Here is a 17,496-nt window from a genome sequence, read left to right on the forward strand (position 1 = left end):
ATAGATACCAAATATACGAGTATCGGAAGTAGAAGGATCGATTCTATATTAGTATCGGTGGTATCGCAATGTCCCTACCCGAGCGTCAGTGACATTTCTCAGGATGGATTGGTACGATCGAAAAATTTCTGCTACAAGTAGGGCTTCGGAGGATAGCGAAAAATATTTGATCGCGTAGATGTTCATCTTCCGTTTTCGTCTCATCAATCTTTCAGAATCTTGCAGTTCTTTCAGTTTTGAGGATATTGAAACAAGCCTGCATTTTGAACGTTTTTAGTTCAGTGTCTTCAAGGAACATTTTTCTGGCCTCTCAAGGTCTTCTCTAGTCCCACTACAATTAAGGCGATTAACAAATAGCCAACATATTTGTCATCTTGGGGGATGATGGTTGCAAACCAAGTAGTTGAACCTACGGTTATGGTCTTCCAGAATTCCCCCTTTTGCTGGCCGGTTTCCTTGAAGCCAAAAACGACAAACCTGTTCATTTTATTCTTCAGAAAAGCCACAAAAATTAATTGTGAATTGTCATAAATAACTTTGTTTTATTTATTCCTCAACACTCGCAAAACGCTCATATAGAAATAGCTGAAAATGAGGTATTCAATTAAAATATGACATTTCATCCACCTATTGGTAGCGTACAAAGGAGTTTTGAACGATCTATTTCTTGTTCCAAAAAGTGACAAAAATAGACCAAAACGTATACCAGTTTCAAATTTTTTCAATTTAGATCTGGTATAAAACAAAATTTACACCATCGATGCAGCAGTGAATTTGAGTTTGTTCCAAAAAAATAGATCAAAACAACGATTTGGACCACCGCTGTAGATGCCCTAAGTAATCTTTAATTAAAGATTCGTAGGTCATCTTCCTTTTAACTGAAATCCTATCGTTAATTTGATTTCATTCAGCAAGAATACTAATCGCTTATACATATTTGTCACAAATAGTTTTCATTTAGTTTTAAACTGGTTACTAGTACTGATGTTTTTCCAAGGGGTCTTCATTGGAAATGGTCGGGTTTGGCTTTTTTCAAACCCATACACGATTTGTTTTTTCGGTTGAAACCCGTACCCGAAACTTTTTTTTTCGATCAAATCCAAACCCGACCCGAACCCGAAAATTTTTTTTTATGAATCCTGACCCGAACCCGAAGCTTTGAAACCCGAGCCCGACCCGAACCCGAGATTTTTTGGGGTCAATTTTTTGAACCAATTCAAGGCTTTGAGCCTCGAACGGTATTGAAATGTTAGTTGCTTGAAATGAGATATCATTATCTTATAAATATGCTTATTCGATATAGTCGGGTTTCGGGTTTTCAAACCCAAACCCGACATTTTAAAACCCGAACCCGCAATTTTTTTCCACCTAACCCGAACCTGACCCGTACCCGACACCTTCAAAAATTTTCAAACCCGAACCCGATCCGAGCCCGACACTTTCAAAAATTTTCAAACCTGAACCCGACGAGTACTGGTCAGGCAACTGGGCGACAGTTTCGATAGACGAACGCAATTATGGTCAAATGTGCCATAAAAAATTCACAAGCCTCGTTAAACCCAGAATTAGGTCGCTTAGGTCGAATTATATACCTAGTTAACCAGGAAGGTAAGAGCCTGCTTCTATTTAAACTAGTCATATTAGTTAAGAATATTAACTAGCACATTCATTTAGCATCAGCAGCAGTGACAGCCAGAAATCCTAGAAGAAGAACTATTTCGTGTAAATCCGTAGATTGTAAGGATTTCTACGGATTTTTTCTTCTTGGTAAAATTTTGAATGAAAGTTTGTGTATACAACCAAACGACGGAGGTACATAGTTTTATTATCACTAGCAACCATATTTTTCAAATGGTATCGAATTGCGGGAGAATTTTCTTATAATTTATTAAATCTCGTCTCGTCTGACCAATTTTGGCATTGCAGGTAACGAGTCGGCTGGATTTTGGACGAGTAGCTCCTTTGTCACTCAGCTGTCACCAGCCAAGTTTCACTCGCGTTCCCTAATATTCCCTAATACAACATTTTGCTCGCCTCGTCAGTGCTCGCGGGCGAGGCGAGTTGCTCGCCCCCAAAAGTACACTCTGCCTCATTCGGGTGTAGTCCGGGACAAAAAGGATAGTCCGGAGAGCGAAAAAACATTTACGGGGTAAAAGGTGTAGTCCGAGTGTAGCTACACCGCGGAAACGAATTTGACATAAGTAATACGGAAAATTTTGCGTGTATGTAGCGCCATCAGGGCCGGCGGTTCGTATGAGTAGTAGTACCCACTTGGAAAATATCCCTATAATATATAATATATACGGAATTTTCGGACAAAATAAAAAAAATGTGATGTTTCCTATGTTCTAAACTTAAAATTGCCGCGCTTATATGCAAGCGGCAGATTTTTTCATTGATATCGTTAAGGGAGAGGTTATAAAGCTACAGATTCATGTTCAGTTGTGAAGTTTCTTAGAAACAAGGATTTTTTTAAATCGTTCCCAAATTTGTTTGTGTTCTCTAATTAGTCATGACAATACCAGGCTTGTTGTAGCGAAACAGTGTTTTAAACTAATTTACACCGAATCAAAAACTCTTTGAAAACTACAATTGTTTAAAATTGGTTCAATCACATGGCGATTCTATATTCATATCTAGATAACATTTCAAAAGGTCCTATCTGCTTTCATCATTTTCCGGGGCGTCTTCTAATTTTGGTAATGCCCAAGCGTCATTTTCGTTCAGAAGGCTAGAGTGATCCCTCCGCTAACAACTTGTGTAATTAACTTGCGAATGAAAGTGACCGATAAAAAAAATCGGTCAAAGCAGATAGGACCTTTTGAAATGTTTTTCTATATATGCAGTTTTTCCAAGCTGTAGACGCAAAATGGAAATAAGATTAAAAATGATAACGATAAACTAAAGTTGCTTTTTATGCGAGGGATACGTGACGCGTGAAAAAAAAACGCATCTTTACTAAAATCCACGTATTACCACCATATTTAATAATGACCATTCCTGCTAAAAACTTGTACATCGGGGTCTTTTTTTACGCGGTTGATTGAACCGCGGTGGAAAGATTAGATCAGGTTTACTCATATGAAATTTATTTGATACCGCGTAAAAATAATCTTCAAAATTGCGTGAAAATACTCCGCGTTATTGTTGAAAAGTTGCGTCTATTAAAACGCTTAAAAATAACCCACGTGGAAAAAGACCCCAGTGTATAGGGTATAAAAATCAACTTCAAGCTGTAGTTTTTTGTTAATGATTTTGCGATGAGCATTTTTAATTCACAAGCGATGTGTGTCGATTTTTTCTATTTTTTTAAAGCATCAAAAAGTGTTAAATACATGGCTGTTTTTTTTTGTTTTTTTCGCTAAGACAGGTCTGCTAAAAATTTCAAAAACATTTTTTCGATTGAATTAACTTGCATTTAAAAGTGAGTCATTTTCCTACAATCGTGTACACGGTAAAGTCATTTTTGTGAGAAATTATCGTTCGATATAGTTACGTAATAAGTTGTAAGTGTAGCTCATCAGGCTGTGATTAGATGCGCTTAAAATCGCTAAAGCTTTCTCCCTATTGCTCAAATCTCTGTGAAAATTTGGGAGAAAGTTCTCAAGAAGTTGTACTTTAAATTAAATTGAGAGGTAGAGTAGGGAACATATTTTAAGCAGCTTTAGCAGCCGCCTGTGTATTGAGACGAAATACTCGAAATGTATAAAGTGAAATACAAACATGGATATTAGAGTGGGTCACGGTTATATGGGAAAAAAACGATGATGTTATTTTTTGCTCCCATACACTTTTCATGTTCCTTATGGGTCCTACAACAACTGTGTAAATTTTCAGATCGATCGGAGAAACTATATTTTTGCGCTTGTTTTTCAAGTTTACATACGATTTTATATGGTAAAATCCACTTTTTCCAAAGGGGCCGTTCCTAAACCACGTGGTCATATTTTGCTTACTTTTAATACCCCCCGTCGGCGGCACTGCTTAAGCCGTTTCTTACCCTATATATTAAAGGAGGTCAGGTTTGGTTTTTTTTTACCAGTACCCGACCTGTACCCGACTCATTGAGAATTTTTCAAACCCGTATCCGATTCGATTCCAAAGTCTTGTTTTTTAAACTACCCGTACCCGACCTGATTTTTTGTATACCTGAAATTTTAATATTTTCTAAATGAATTAGTACTTTGATATATTAATTTATTTTGTTAAACAAAAGTAGACTACATACATTTTTAACTAACTGACAAGCTATATATCATTTACACTAGTGAAGAAAAAATAGTTGAGCATGAGCGTGAGCTTGATTGATCACCACCGGTTGCCACTTCGTTACTGACCAGGATCGAACGGAATTGGACATGGAATTTATCAATTATTGCTTGGGATTTTTAGCTATTCGATGTGCTTCTCCAATGATCCCTGCGTGCTGATCAGTACCGACGCCTGCCGGTCCAGAACGTAGATCAAAGGAAGAAAGAAGTAAAGGAAAGTTAGTTCGATACTTGTTGCTACTGGAGAGCCGGATATACTCCTGCACACTCCATCACGGGTATGGAGGAGATTTGTGTTAGTGTGTTTGTCGCATTCCTTTTCGAAATTTCACCGTATGTAGTATCGCGATTCTAATTCTATCGACTGCGAGAGAGCGACGACGCGCGCGTTCGTCTACCCAAAACCCAATCCCAGAGACGTACAAATGTTATTTCATCACGAGAACGGAGTGGAGGGTATGTGTGTATCACGGTTCTATCGAAGCAAGAGAGCAAAGTTATTTCAGAAGCATATAAATGTTCTCTATCGCTAGGTGATTCTAGGGAGTGGTGATGGTGGTGATGAGGAGCCTGAGAATTAACCCATGCTTAAGTCCTTTGATAATTAAAATGGCCTGCTTCTAACAAGATTCGAACTCACGACCATCTGCTTATCAAGGCGGACTCTGTAACCTTGTGGCTACCAGCTCCCTCACTAGTGGAGAAAAAAATAGTTGAGTTTAAAAAGATAATTTATCTACACGAAAAGAGAGGGGGTCGAAAATGATTAAGAGAATATACATTTTCGTTCAAAAAAATTTTTTCTTATTGCTCTATCTCAATGTACAACTTCTTGTGAACATTTACCAAATTTACATATAAATTTTACCATACGCCTACGCAAACTTTACGCCAGTGATTTTATTTTTTTATCAATAATAGTATATTTCCGTGATTTTAGTTAACCTGCTGAGCCCCCATGATATACAACGCAGGCCTCTTGAAAACGGCCATAACTCCAATAGTAATTGATATTTTTTATAAACCAAAAATTTTTCTATTAAAAATTATACCCTTAATGAACAAAAATACTCCATACACCAAACTGAACTTAATCAAAATCATCGATGGAACTAAAATGCTGGTGATAGAAGTTAGTGCGTTTTTTTTTCGATTTGATTTTGCCACCTTCCTGGTTTGTCATTATAGCCTTTTTTTCAAAAATTTTTTTGTGGATAAACGTAACTGATTTAAATCTTCCAGGAAATGCAGTGCATTTAGTGCTAAAGTAATGCACACTATGCTGGAAACAGCGTAGAAGTTGGGGGTGCAAATTTTTATGAAAAATGCTTTGAAGAATCCTGAAACTTTCCCTTTAAAAAACCCATTTATTATAATCTTACGTTTGGGTTAAGCAATAGAGACCAATTAAATAAAAAAAATAAAAAATAATAATAATAAAAAAATGTAGCATGCAAAGACATCCTCCGATGTCATTGTCTTCGCCGATCGGCGAGCGCTTTTGGTCTACAAGCGTAAAATCTTGAGTTGAGATTATCAAAAAAGGGGTTGTGGCGCAGATGCATGAATCTGTATGAAGTATACAAACACGCGGATATTTTCAAGTTGTTGGAACACGGCAGATTACAGTGGGCTGGCCATGTAGCATGTATGGCGGATGAGCGACCAGCAAGCATAATATTCAGCAAAGACCCGGAGAGAGGCTGGCTACTTCGAGGCAGACCCCGCACCCGTTGAATGTGTGTGTTCACGAGGATACACATATATTCCGATTTTTAAAAGGTCGGGTTTTTATATTTCGTATACTGTATAAGATGTTTATTTAAAGATTTAGCCAAAATGCTAGTTTCCCTCAAAGAATCAATTTGAAAATAAACTTTCACGTCTGAAATATTTATCGTTCCAGTTCCAAAGGAAAAGTTTTGAAATTTGCAAATATTAGGTCAAAATCGGCCTTAATATCTGTATACACAGCGTCAATTATCGATTCAGCTTCCATCTCTAAGATATAGGTTCTTGTGAATTTGATCAAGTTAGTCGACACAGAACGACCCGGCTGATCAGCCGAAACATAGTTTCTATCACTGTTCAGATTTACAATGCGGACGATAATGCCAAAGAGTTTAGATCCAGCAGAAAGACTGATACTTTCCCTATAGCTACTCACGTCTCGTTTTCACCATTTTTGAATACAGGAAACGTGAGGGATTGTTTCCACAGCGCTGGAAACTTCCATTGCCCAAACGATTCGCCAAAATTCCGACTGAGAGGCACGGTAAGGGCGGAAGCACAGCGACACAAAATTATTGCAGGAACACCATCAGTAGAGCCTAGGAGTTTTTTTTATTTCTTGGCAGCAGCAATGACCATAGTAGGAGTAATATCAAAAATATCCAGATTAACAGCACCAACAGGAACACTTGACGCAGATGCAGCTAGGTGAACATAGAAGTAAAATGATCAGCAAACAATTCGCAAAAATCCAAAGATTCTGTGCCGTCTAAGATCACACATTGACGAGATGGAAGAGTTTTAGTCAACTCACTAACTGAATTGCATCTGCAATACGTGGCATTTGTGAAAATTTAGCCCACGGTACACATCTCTTGCAAATTTAAAAGCACGTTTGTTGAAGGGTGCTTGTTGCTTGCGAAGCAGTCTTATCGCCCACGTCCATTTTGTCCAACAATGCTATCTAATCCAGAGAAGAAAGATGTTCAGCAAGTGCATCAAAGTTGATTCGAAGATAGTTAAGAGGTGCTACACCATTAGCAGCAGTAGGAACTTCAACTGGATGAACGGGAATTAGCAGGAGTTCAAATCCATCCATCACAGTAGCGCTAGCAGTTTGCAACAAGAGAAAACTGTCATATTGTATTGTCATATTGTCCACTCTCCCCATTCAGCCAAGAAATTTGACCCCGTTACCCCGAATGGAAATTCTGGCGTTTGTGGACCCTTTGTCACATAATGCACACATTAACAGGATATGCTCATGCATACAGGAAATAAGTTTTGAACTTCTTTTAGGAGCTCCAAAGAAGCTACAAATGGTCGACTTCGAGTCGCCACTTCGAATTTTCAAAGGCATAAGACTTAGTAATACAGTCGAATCGCTTTATAGCGACATCTTAAGGGACCGCCGTAAAAAAGAAATGTCGCAATGAGAAGAAGAATTTTTATGTATGTGAAACAGAAGGGAAATGCGGCAATAGAGAGATTTGTCATTATTAAAAAAAATATTATAGAGAGATTCGACTGTAGTTAATGCGTCACCTGTGAAAACGCTATTTTATGTGTGTTATGGTAAAGCAAACTTAAGGGGTTATATACCTTTTTAGTTTTCAAAAACCCGAAAAAAATTTTATTGTATTATCTTTAAATACAACATCTTGAAAACATTTTCACAAATTTTCATAAAGATCTGAGCAATAGGAAGAAAGTTAGAGCGATTTGCAGCGCGCCTCGCTACGGCCGCATAAGCTAAACTTGAAACTTTACACGCGATTATCTCGGAATAGTGTTTTCCGAAAATTGACTTTGCCGTGATCCTGATTGCGGGAAAACTACTGAACCGATTTCCTTCATCTTTTTTTTTAATTCTCGTTATTAAATTTGCCGGTCCTTGAACGATCGCTTTTTGAAACATACAGTTACATTTTGCCGCAAAAAATTTTTAATGCAATTTTTAGCGCTCAAAACGTGCATTTTTTGGGAAAAACGTTCCCGTTTGCACTGAAAACAAAATACTCATAAAAGCGATCGTTCAAGGACCCGGCACACTTCTAAACCAATGAAATAATATGAGTTTTTTTATTTCGGTCGACCCGCTGAGTCTCTATCAGGATCACCGCAAGCCTCTGCAAAAAAATAGCGTTTCGGGGAAACGGCCATTACTCCAGTAATAATTGGTATATCTCAAAATCAAACGTATTTTTTTGTTGTTGATAAACTTTACTTTCAGAAAAATACCCCTTTGAGGCAATGAAAATGGTGCTATGCACTTAAAAATAGATTCAAACTTCCCTCATTTCTCTCGACCCCTTAAAAAAGCGTTTTCACAGGGGACGCATTAACTATTTTCGATTCTCATGCTTTTGAAAATTCGAAATGATGCTTCGAAGTCGGCCATTTGTGGCTTAAACACAGTTTCCCCTTAAAATGTCATAAATCAGCACTTCTTCCCCAATCTTGTTGAAATTAGCCGTTCGTATCTTAAATAGTGTTAAAATCTTCACTTACCTTTTTCGAATATAAATCCACGTGTGAGAATCCACCCAAACCATGACCGTTAGTAAAATAGCGGCCATGAAGCTAGCAACTAACATAAGAACGAGCCCAAGCAGTCCTCCTTCACATAGTCCACGTGTGGCGTTAAGATAACTGTAGTGCACTGCTTTGCAATCCACCAACGCAGTCAAACCTGTCAGGATTCGTTCGCACAGTTTAATATCAGCATTGACAGAACCCAGCTTCGGCCCTAGTCCAGCATTTTTAAACAGCACTGGGGAGATTCTGAAGAAAACAAATTCAAATTATTTTGGACGCAAATTCGTTGAGAACTTCATTGATTACTTAGATACAACACTCATGGCGTTTCGAGCATTATTGATTGCATTTTGAGATTCTCGAAGTCGTTGGGTGAAAGGGTTGGAGCGTGCAATATCACATTGGGTATAATATAACAGTATATCAGACGGTAACTCATTAGGTGCTTGATGGACCAAAAAATCAGCAGGATCGTTGCATAGATCTCCCACTGCGACGGATGTTGACAAGTATAAACCAGACATCAACCATGACCCGGTAACTGCTAGCAGCCCGCATACACTGAACAAGATCAATGCACAACGTGAGTGTCGCGCTACACCGACAAGAAGTACCGCGCATAGAACTAGCAACAAAGCAAGAATAGCTACCGTTCCGGGCCATCGTATTAGCTCCCATTGATCTCCTTTCTAGAACAATATTTAATTATATCGATATAGTTTGCAGATTGAAAATTATTACCGATAAGAAATCTGTTATTGTCAAACCAACTAACGGCCGACGAATATCGTTTGCTGCATTCTTTGCAATAGTTACGTTTCCTTTGGTTATTGTTAGTGCCATTTGGAGCTGCACCAAAGCAGTTAAGTTGTTTGCTTTAGCATCGAAAATGTCTTCTAGTTCGGTAAGTTGTTGTTGAATTTTCATAGTCAATGTGTTCTCTAGTATAAAAGTTTGGTTACGAACTGATGACACAACATTATCTACTTTTCGACCAGCTTGCAGTACTTCCAGTAGACCATTGTGAAGATCGTCATTACCGTATAAACCAAGGCCGATGGCCGCGCAACACAAAACCGTCACGATTGACAGTGTTACTTTGAGGCTGGTAATTGAATGCGCTGGACGGGGTTTACGGTCGCAGCATCTAGTCAAAAGGTATAACAAGAGTCCGAAAAGTGATACTATCAGCAGCGCGGCAGGTATCGATCCTAGGATTCCAAGACTCTGAAGAAGAGACAAAAGTTATTAGTTTTCTTGTTACGTTCGTATACTTTTTATTTAGTATATGAAGGTAGGTAAAAGATCAGGACAATTAAATAAAGCAGAAGGGTCAAAGTGCACAAATGAAGGCTGGGCGTAGTACTAAGCATAGTATGACAAACTGTTTTGGTTATGAACTTTTTATGAAATTCACACTGTGAAACTATTTTTATAGCTTAACTGTATAATATCAACTAATGTAGGATTCTAATGAAATCTGGTTAAATGCAAGCAAAAAGTTTGAAAAGTTATTTATTCATTACTTTGACAGAATTACTTGGCATAGCCCCTACTCAAGTAATTCTTATGAAACATAAACCACGGGGTAAAAACAGTCAGAGAACTGGAGTTTACCTTGTAAACAATTTTATTCATTTTAACCGCAGTGAGGTTAACAACTTAATTTTTTTTGAAAAGCACATGCTTTGTATGATGTGCGGGTAGAATGGGAAATTTATAGGAAGTTTGGTGGAGATGAAAATCATATCACCCAATGCCGTACTTGCCAATTGTAACGGCAACCATATGTGAAATTTTTAGATATAAAACTTATATTGAGAATAATTTCAATAATGAGTTAGATTTGCAAAACGAAGTGAACATTGATTTCGCTTTGGAAGCAATAAAATGTGCAATTATTGATCAATAATTATTGATTATTGATTTGATTCACCAATAATTGACGGAAATTTTCAACTTCCAATTCGTTTGAAAAATGTCCGTAGACGTCAATACCAACGTTCTCGTGACCCTGTTTTTAAAAATATTCATAAAGATATCTTCCTGCAAATTAAACATAGATTTACTCTTCTGAGAAACCAAACTTTAGAGACTAAAGTCGAAAAATTGAAACCATATTAAAAACTTTTTTGAAAGCTGTCGAAGATTCTTAAGTAACCTTCAAAGCCTATTCCAGTTTTGAGAGATGGTGAACGTTGTCATGTTTCCAATGAACAAAAGGCTCATAGACTTGCTTAGCAGTTCGAGAGTGTTCATAACTCGAGTTTGAATTTGAAAATAAAGTCACTTGACGTGTTTGATTTAATTTCTTCCCAGAATTTTTTATCTGCAGAAATAATTGAAACTAACTTAAATGCGATTAAACCAATTATTTAAAATTTCAAAAATATTAAAGCACCTGGTGACGATGGAATCTTTAACAGATTAATCAAACATCTTCCTGGGAGCACAATAGAAATTTTAGTAAAAATTTTCAATTGCTGTTTCTAAATTGTATATTTTCCCAAATTATGGAAAAATGCTGGATAAGAATTCAATCATCATAGATTTTTGATCACTCGAGCAAAGAAGAAAGGATAGAAAAAAACTGGACCATTTTAGAAAACAAAAATTAATTGACAAACTTAAATGGAAATTGACTGTTAACGTATTTTTTTATTCCTAGATTAGAGAGCTCCTAAAATTTTGAAACCGTTTGTATCTTTTACCCTTGATTTGTTCAAATCGCTTTCATTAAAGTCCATCTATAGTCCATCATTGTGTCTCACACATAGCCTGGTAGGAGATTCAGAACATTGTGGCATATGTGGGAGGCCAAAATGAGAAAATCGTGAATAAGTGATAAAAAGAGTTTATGGAAAATTTGCTTTATTTAACCGTTATGGAGAGTTCGGTGCGAGCGTTCGACTTGTGCGGTTCACTTTTCGAATGCTCCGTGTCGGTTCGACACACGCTATTGTTCTCGATTTCTATACGGCGTAACGGTTAAAGTGTAGAAAAGTGCCGAAACGTCGATATGATTTTGTTTAGCCCACGCGTGGTGTAATTAAAACTTTATTAAGTGCAACGGGTGGAGGAAAAGGTAATACGAAATGAGGTGGTTTCGTATTATCGGTGGAAGTGACGTCATTGTTAAAATCCGTGGAAGCTGTTACAAATTTTGATTAACACCTAGTAATCATATCCGGCAACGGAGTGGCTAATGAAGATGAAGGGTAACAGTGATTATGGTGGTTTGTTTGAGCTTGTACATTTCAAAACAAAGAAACAAAGTTTGGTGCGGTCTTTGTTGTCTGATCAGTGATGATTCCTGGGAGCAGCCATATTTCGGTGGCGGAGCGCGTTCTCCGCAAGCGTTTACCAAAACACCTGTGTGAGTGAGTGGGAAGCAAGAGAAGCGCGAGTGCAGGAAGACTGTTGCTCACGCGTACGATGCTTCTCGTATTAACATCAGTTCAGAGAAGAGACGCACCAAAAGACAAGCATTAGTATTGGGGATATTTTGCTTGAAATTTTTTCTTTATATTTGTGAATGGCAGAATGGATAGGGCAAGGGAGAGCAGCTTTGTTCTATTTGCCTTTGATCGAGTTTCTTTTTCTTCGACGCTTGGGCCGAAAAAGATGCGGCGCGAATAGCGTCGAAACAGTTCGGGATGTGTTCGAACGCGCGTCAGTTTTTACTGTTGAAACTATTCCTTCAAGTGAAGAAAGACGATGTTCGTGCCGCATCGTTCCCTGTACGACCTTGGCCTAACAGCGGGTGTTGAGATTTGAAGGGCATAAACTGAAGGATTGTTGCGAGTTTGTCATTTCTTCTGTTCTCTTTGCAATCATATGTTAACGCACACATCCTTTTTTTTTCGTTCGGTTCTAACGGCGATGGCCAAGCGGGAGTTTTATTCTTTCTGCAGCTTCGAACAGGCCGATTCCGAAGTTCTCTCGCGTACGTATGAAGGGCGCGGGCAGGATAATTGACTTTATATGTTATGTTTAATGTTAATTTATTGAGTTGCATCTCGTATGCGCGGTGGACTGACGTCGAAGGGAATACATCCGGCGCTGCTAGTTGGCCGTTCCGAAATTTAATGTTCGCGTTCTGACCCAACCAATCTAGATGTTTCGTCTAGTTTCATGCCCTTGTTTTATGATTTTTCTAGCTTTTGAACAAATATTGAAACACATAGACAATTTTTTTCATTTATTTTTGTTGAAATCTTTTCGGTCAGCATGGCAACTAAATTTCGATTGCGATTTTGAGGCATTTTCTAAAACAACTTGAAACTCTGTCTTGTCGGATATGCTTATTTGCATTTTTATAAATTTTCGAGCTATGAATGCATGAAACGTTGCCAGTTTTTGGACTCAGTAGGTATCTTGGCTTAATTATTCGAGAAGTAAGAGATGATCGGCGTAAAACATCGTGTCTCTGCGCGTATGCGTCGGTAAGAGGGAATGGAGCGGTCGTACATAATGCTCCGGAGTCCGGTGTAAACGAGTCTTCGGCCCGAGTGAGCTATGCTCATCTCAGGAATTTTGGGGTGTTGTGACTTCCGAGGTGTACCAAATCATTTATTCCCGAGCCCGTTGGCTCTATCCCAGCTCCTTTAGATTCAGAGTAGGTGCGTTTGCTTCGTATAGTTAATGATTTTCGCGCGCGTCATTGGCATAGGATCACGGGGTTGATAAACCGTTCGTATTCGTAATACGCGAGCCTCGTGCGTATCATCATTCGATTCCATCACTTGCCACGGAGACATAATTACATAAACCTTTGTCTCCTAATAAGCTTAGTCTTGGCATAACCGCTCAGCCAAAGATTGTTTGCTCGTTGCTTTTATGTAAGCGTGTCGCAAATCGAGTTCGGTTGATAAATATCGTGATTGATCTAATAACTACGCAATGTATACCTATCAAAGAATCGCGTCTTCTGAAGTGCGAATGCTTTCTCGAGAGCATTCGAAATTGGACATGAACAAATGTTCAAACATTTGAATTCTCCGGGTGATTGATACTTCGCGCTCGCTCCGCTTGTACATTTGCGCGGTATCTGACATTAAAGATACTTCGTTCGCCTCCGTAATGAGTTAACTTCGCGCGCAACCTCGTTAGATTCCGTCACTTACCACGGTGACGTAACCCTTCCTCTCCGTCGCAGTCGTGGAGATGCAGAGGTAAACTCGGTCTCCGATAACAACGACTGCTACAACTCCTTCCTTACAACATCCTTTCTTACCCTAACGATCGTAAGGACGTGGCCGGCGCCGTTATGGATCTATTCAAAGCGGAAGCTACTGAATTGTTGTACATTGAAGATGGTAAACGTATCCCAAGTTGCCATATACGTGGTTCCCTGTGCACCTTCACTAGCTCAGATCCATCACGGAGGAGCAACTACGAAATGTACGGTCGTTCAAGCTCAAGTTCAAGCTCAATTTGCTTTATTTAACCGTTATGTACTCGGCAATTTTAACACACGTATGTACTCGGCAGGGTACCCTGGTACCCACCAAAATAAAATGCTTCTTACTTCCTCAATTCTTGATCGATTTCCGATCTTGACCCGTCAAAATATTGGAAAATTTGTCTATTTTTATTATGCGGAACCTAGAGAGCCATTCGTATCCATATGGTTCCCGTAAATCCGGATCTTCGGGACCAAGCTCAAGATCGGGAATCTGCTCCGTAATGGCCATTTCGGAGAACTTATGAGATAGACTCAAAATGAATGAAAATCAACTCCTGGAGTGATTTCATGATTTTTGATACCAATGTTGGTCGGTTTTATTGACAATTGTACTAATTTGTCTGACCGGAACATGCTCCCGAAGATTCGGATTTACAGGAACCAGATGTGGTGTCGGTCGGTTTCGGTCTCGGATTCTAAAAGTAGACAGATTTTCCAATCTTTTGACGGGCCAAGATCGAAAATCGGTCAAGAAATAAAAAAGCAAGAAGCGTTTCATTTTGTGGGTATCCTGGTACCCTGCCGAGTACTCATGGGGTAAAAAAATTCGAAGCCTTCCCCTCTGACCTCCCTTGCTGCTATAAACAGTCTGATGATGCGAAATGGTTTATTTCCACTAATTAGGAGCATTCCATAGGTTCTAGCTGGCTGAGTTTAGGTTGTCCTTATTTTTTAAAGAAATAAAGTCTGAAAAGGTACCGGGGTACCCTGCCGAGTACATAACGGTTAAACCATCCCCAAAATAGTAACTTATTCTATGACACCAGGGAGACACATGTTGTTTCTGGATATTATCATAATACAAGATGAAATGCATTTCACACGATGGCAAAATCCATACATTCTCCTATGCCAAACTGTGGTCAATTGGTTGTGGTGACGGCACGACATCAGCACGCGAAAAATGTTGATATCTCACACTTGCATCCACGCTTATTGGCCAGTCCTTTGTGTATGCCTTATTGATACAAATGGGATCTGACAGAACGTAGAAATTTTAATAATTCAAAAATTTTGAAGATGTTTATGGTAGAATACACTGGGGTCGCTTTTTACGCGGTTGGTTGTACCGCCTTTAAAAGATTAGATAAGATATACTTATTTGATACCGCGTACAAAAGATCTTCCAAATCGAGTAAAAATAATCCGCGTTATTGTAAAAATATCCCGTTAAAAAACGTATAAAAACAACCCACGTATGATGAAGATGTCAATAAAAGAAATTTTATTAAATTTGTTCTTGAAACGAGAAGCATTCTATTGCCTTATAACTGAAATTCTTTAATGGCTTCTTTCGAGGTAATGAACGTTTTGAGCCCTTCTGCCAAACGAAATTCATAATTTTCCCATACATCCCATTCGCACCCTACATAAGACTTAATTTTCTAAGCCATTTCAACTAAAAATATGAATTGGCTTCAATAGGCTATTTCATGAACTGACAGGAAAACATAAATTTGCTGATATTGATGTTGCTTTGTCATGTATTATGTCAGTCGTCAAGTGCTATATGCCAAAATTTCATTCATAAATTGAGCAACCGTAAAACAGCCGATTCCTATTTTCATTTGATATGATTTGAAACGTCTCATAATATAGTATATACAATTAGAAATATACAAATTCCATACTATAGTTACATACTGCAGTTAGTATCGACGTGATATTATATTTAATATGTTCTCAAGAACATATACGACGACTAAAGGCTAACCAGCAATTATTTTTGGCTCAAACAAGACAGTCATTTTTACAACCCTCCATCCTAACCCCTGTTCGAATTTGACTTTAATTTAGGAATGAACCATTTCAAATGTTATGATAAAATTACTGACTCACAATATCTAGATAAAACACTTTTTGGAATAATTTGCATTTTTGAGCGAGAATTACGGTAAAGAAAAATTATTATTGAACTCTATTTCTGGTTCATAAAGGTTTTATATAAGTATTCAAAAAACATTATATCATATTGTATATTACAAAATATTTATATTGTAATGTATATTACTGTTTCTCTTTTGGTAAATCAGATTTGATCCTCTGTTGTTATTTTATTTTTCGAGTACATAGTATATCTATAATTATAATTATTGAAAATTTAATTATTCGAACATTTTGATGTTCTGTTTATACTGTGTACTATTCCATTAATACTTTAACAATACTTTATACAAACTATATAAGCGTATGGCTCAATTTAAAATGTACAATAGTCACATGAGGCGAATCAGCCACAGGTTAAAAACCGCAAAAATAAAGACAAAAAAAAACAATCACATACCTCTAGGTAAACTTCATTCGACGGACGAAAAGTGTTGTTAATCCGATGAAACGTAATATTGTAATGAGGTAGCGCATGTAAGAGTTTGGCGATCAATGGCACTTTATATTGATCATCATCTTCAGGATAACCCATGATTGGTGGCGAAGAACCCTGCATTGTGCCAATAAGTCACATATATACACGCACTAACACTACACTACACTCAGTGCTATTTTAACTAATGAATGATTGGACTTCGCAATTGAATATCCTCTCTTCAATTATGCAAACGACGCTGACAAATTGCTTCTCTTGAGCTGTTTTACATTTTGTTGTTTCGATTGGAAAGATTTCTGTCGGCACTACCTTGGGTCATTCCACAATCATCAATACTTTTGTTAAAAGAAAAGAAACTAGAACCTATTGAATTATAGAAGATGTGGTGTATGGCGACGAGAAGGGTAAATCTCATACGCTACCAGCGAAACACCACTAGATTAAAGTCATCTTTTACTTGAGTTTTTTTTTTCAGCACACACTTAAGACATCGTTAATTATCCTTACAACATTAATTGAGTTCGTACTTCATGTTACTAATACTTGGTGCACGTTTACACACTTTTTGCGCTATTAATTAGAGCTCTTGAAACTGTCTGGAAAGGTAAAGTATAGCTTTTTTCCTTGAAAAGTAAAGAAGAAAACATTTTATGCTCTCGGTCACACCCTTGTTTTCGTTCTTGGTCCTGGCAGCATAGTACATAGCATATCTGTGCCAGGCGAACCAAACTGGTAAAGCATTAACCGAATATAAGAGAAAAGAAAGTTTGTATGCGGCAGCTGGGGTGAACCTTTTTGAGAGCGATATTTCATGCAAAACAAATTCTCTCAGATGGATTTGGCTCACGTCCCAAATGCGAATATGGTAGGAAGTGAGAAAAATCCAATCCGGCAATCGACTTTGTTACGATGTAATGTGTGTAAAGCTCACTGCTCACTTATGGTGATATTTTTGAGCTTGTCAAACTTTGTTCACATCACACTATGGGACATAACTTGTAAATGCTTGGACAAAATATGTTTTTTGGTTCTATGTAGTATGTAGCTGTGTTTATGACACGTATCGGGTTGTTTGGAGAGTTAATGAAGTCTGTGTTTTTTGTAAAGTGAACCAGCAAGAAGGGCTTTAGAAAAAAGCCGAGACGCTCTAGGACCAGTATTTCCGA

At 37.9% G+C, this 17,496-nt stretch overlaps 1 protein-coding gene across 1 annotated transcript in view; it reads right to left on the bottom strand.

The window, feature by feature from the left end:
* Window positions 1–17,046, bottom strand: part of LOC129729336 (protein tweety) — a 33,058-nt gene extending 16,012 nt beyond the window's left edge. The window contains exons 1-4 of the mRNA XM_055687852.1: window positions 16,292–17,046; window positions 9,282–9,767; window positions 8,847–9,229; window positions 8,514–8,786 (exon numbers count right to left, since the gene is read on the bottom strand). Of these exons, the coding sequence (XP_055543827.1) occupies window positions 8,514–8,786; window positions 8,847–9,229; window positions 9,282–9,767; window positions 16,292–16,450 (1,301 nt within the window). The 5' untranslated portion in view covers window positions 16,451–17,046. The remainder of the gene's footprint in view (window positions 1–8,513; window positions 8,787–8,846; window positions 9,230–9,281; window positions 9,768–16,291) is intronic.
* Between the last annotated feature and the right edge of the window lie 450 nt (window positions 17,047–17,496).

Source organism: Wyeomyia smithii, chromosome 1, assembly GCF_029784165.1.
Source record: "Wyeomyia smithii strain HCP4-BCI-WySm-NY-G18 chromosome 1, ASM2978416v1, whole genome shotgun sequence".
NCBI lineage: Eukaryota > Metazoa > Arthropoda > Insecta > Diptera > Culicidae > Wyeomyia > Wyeomyia smithii.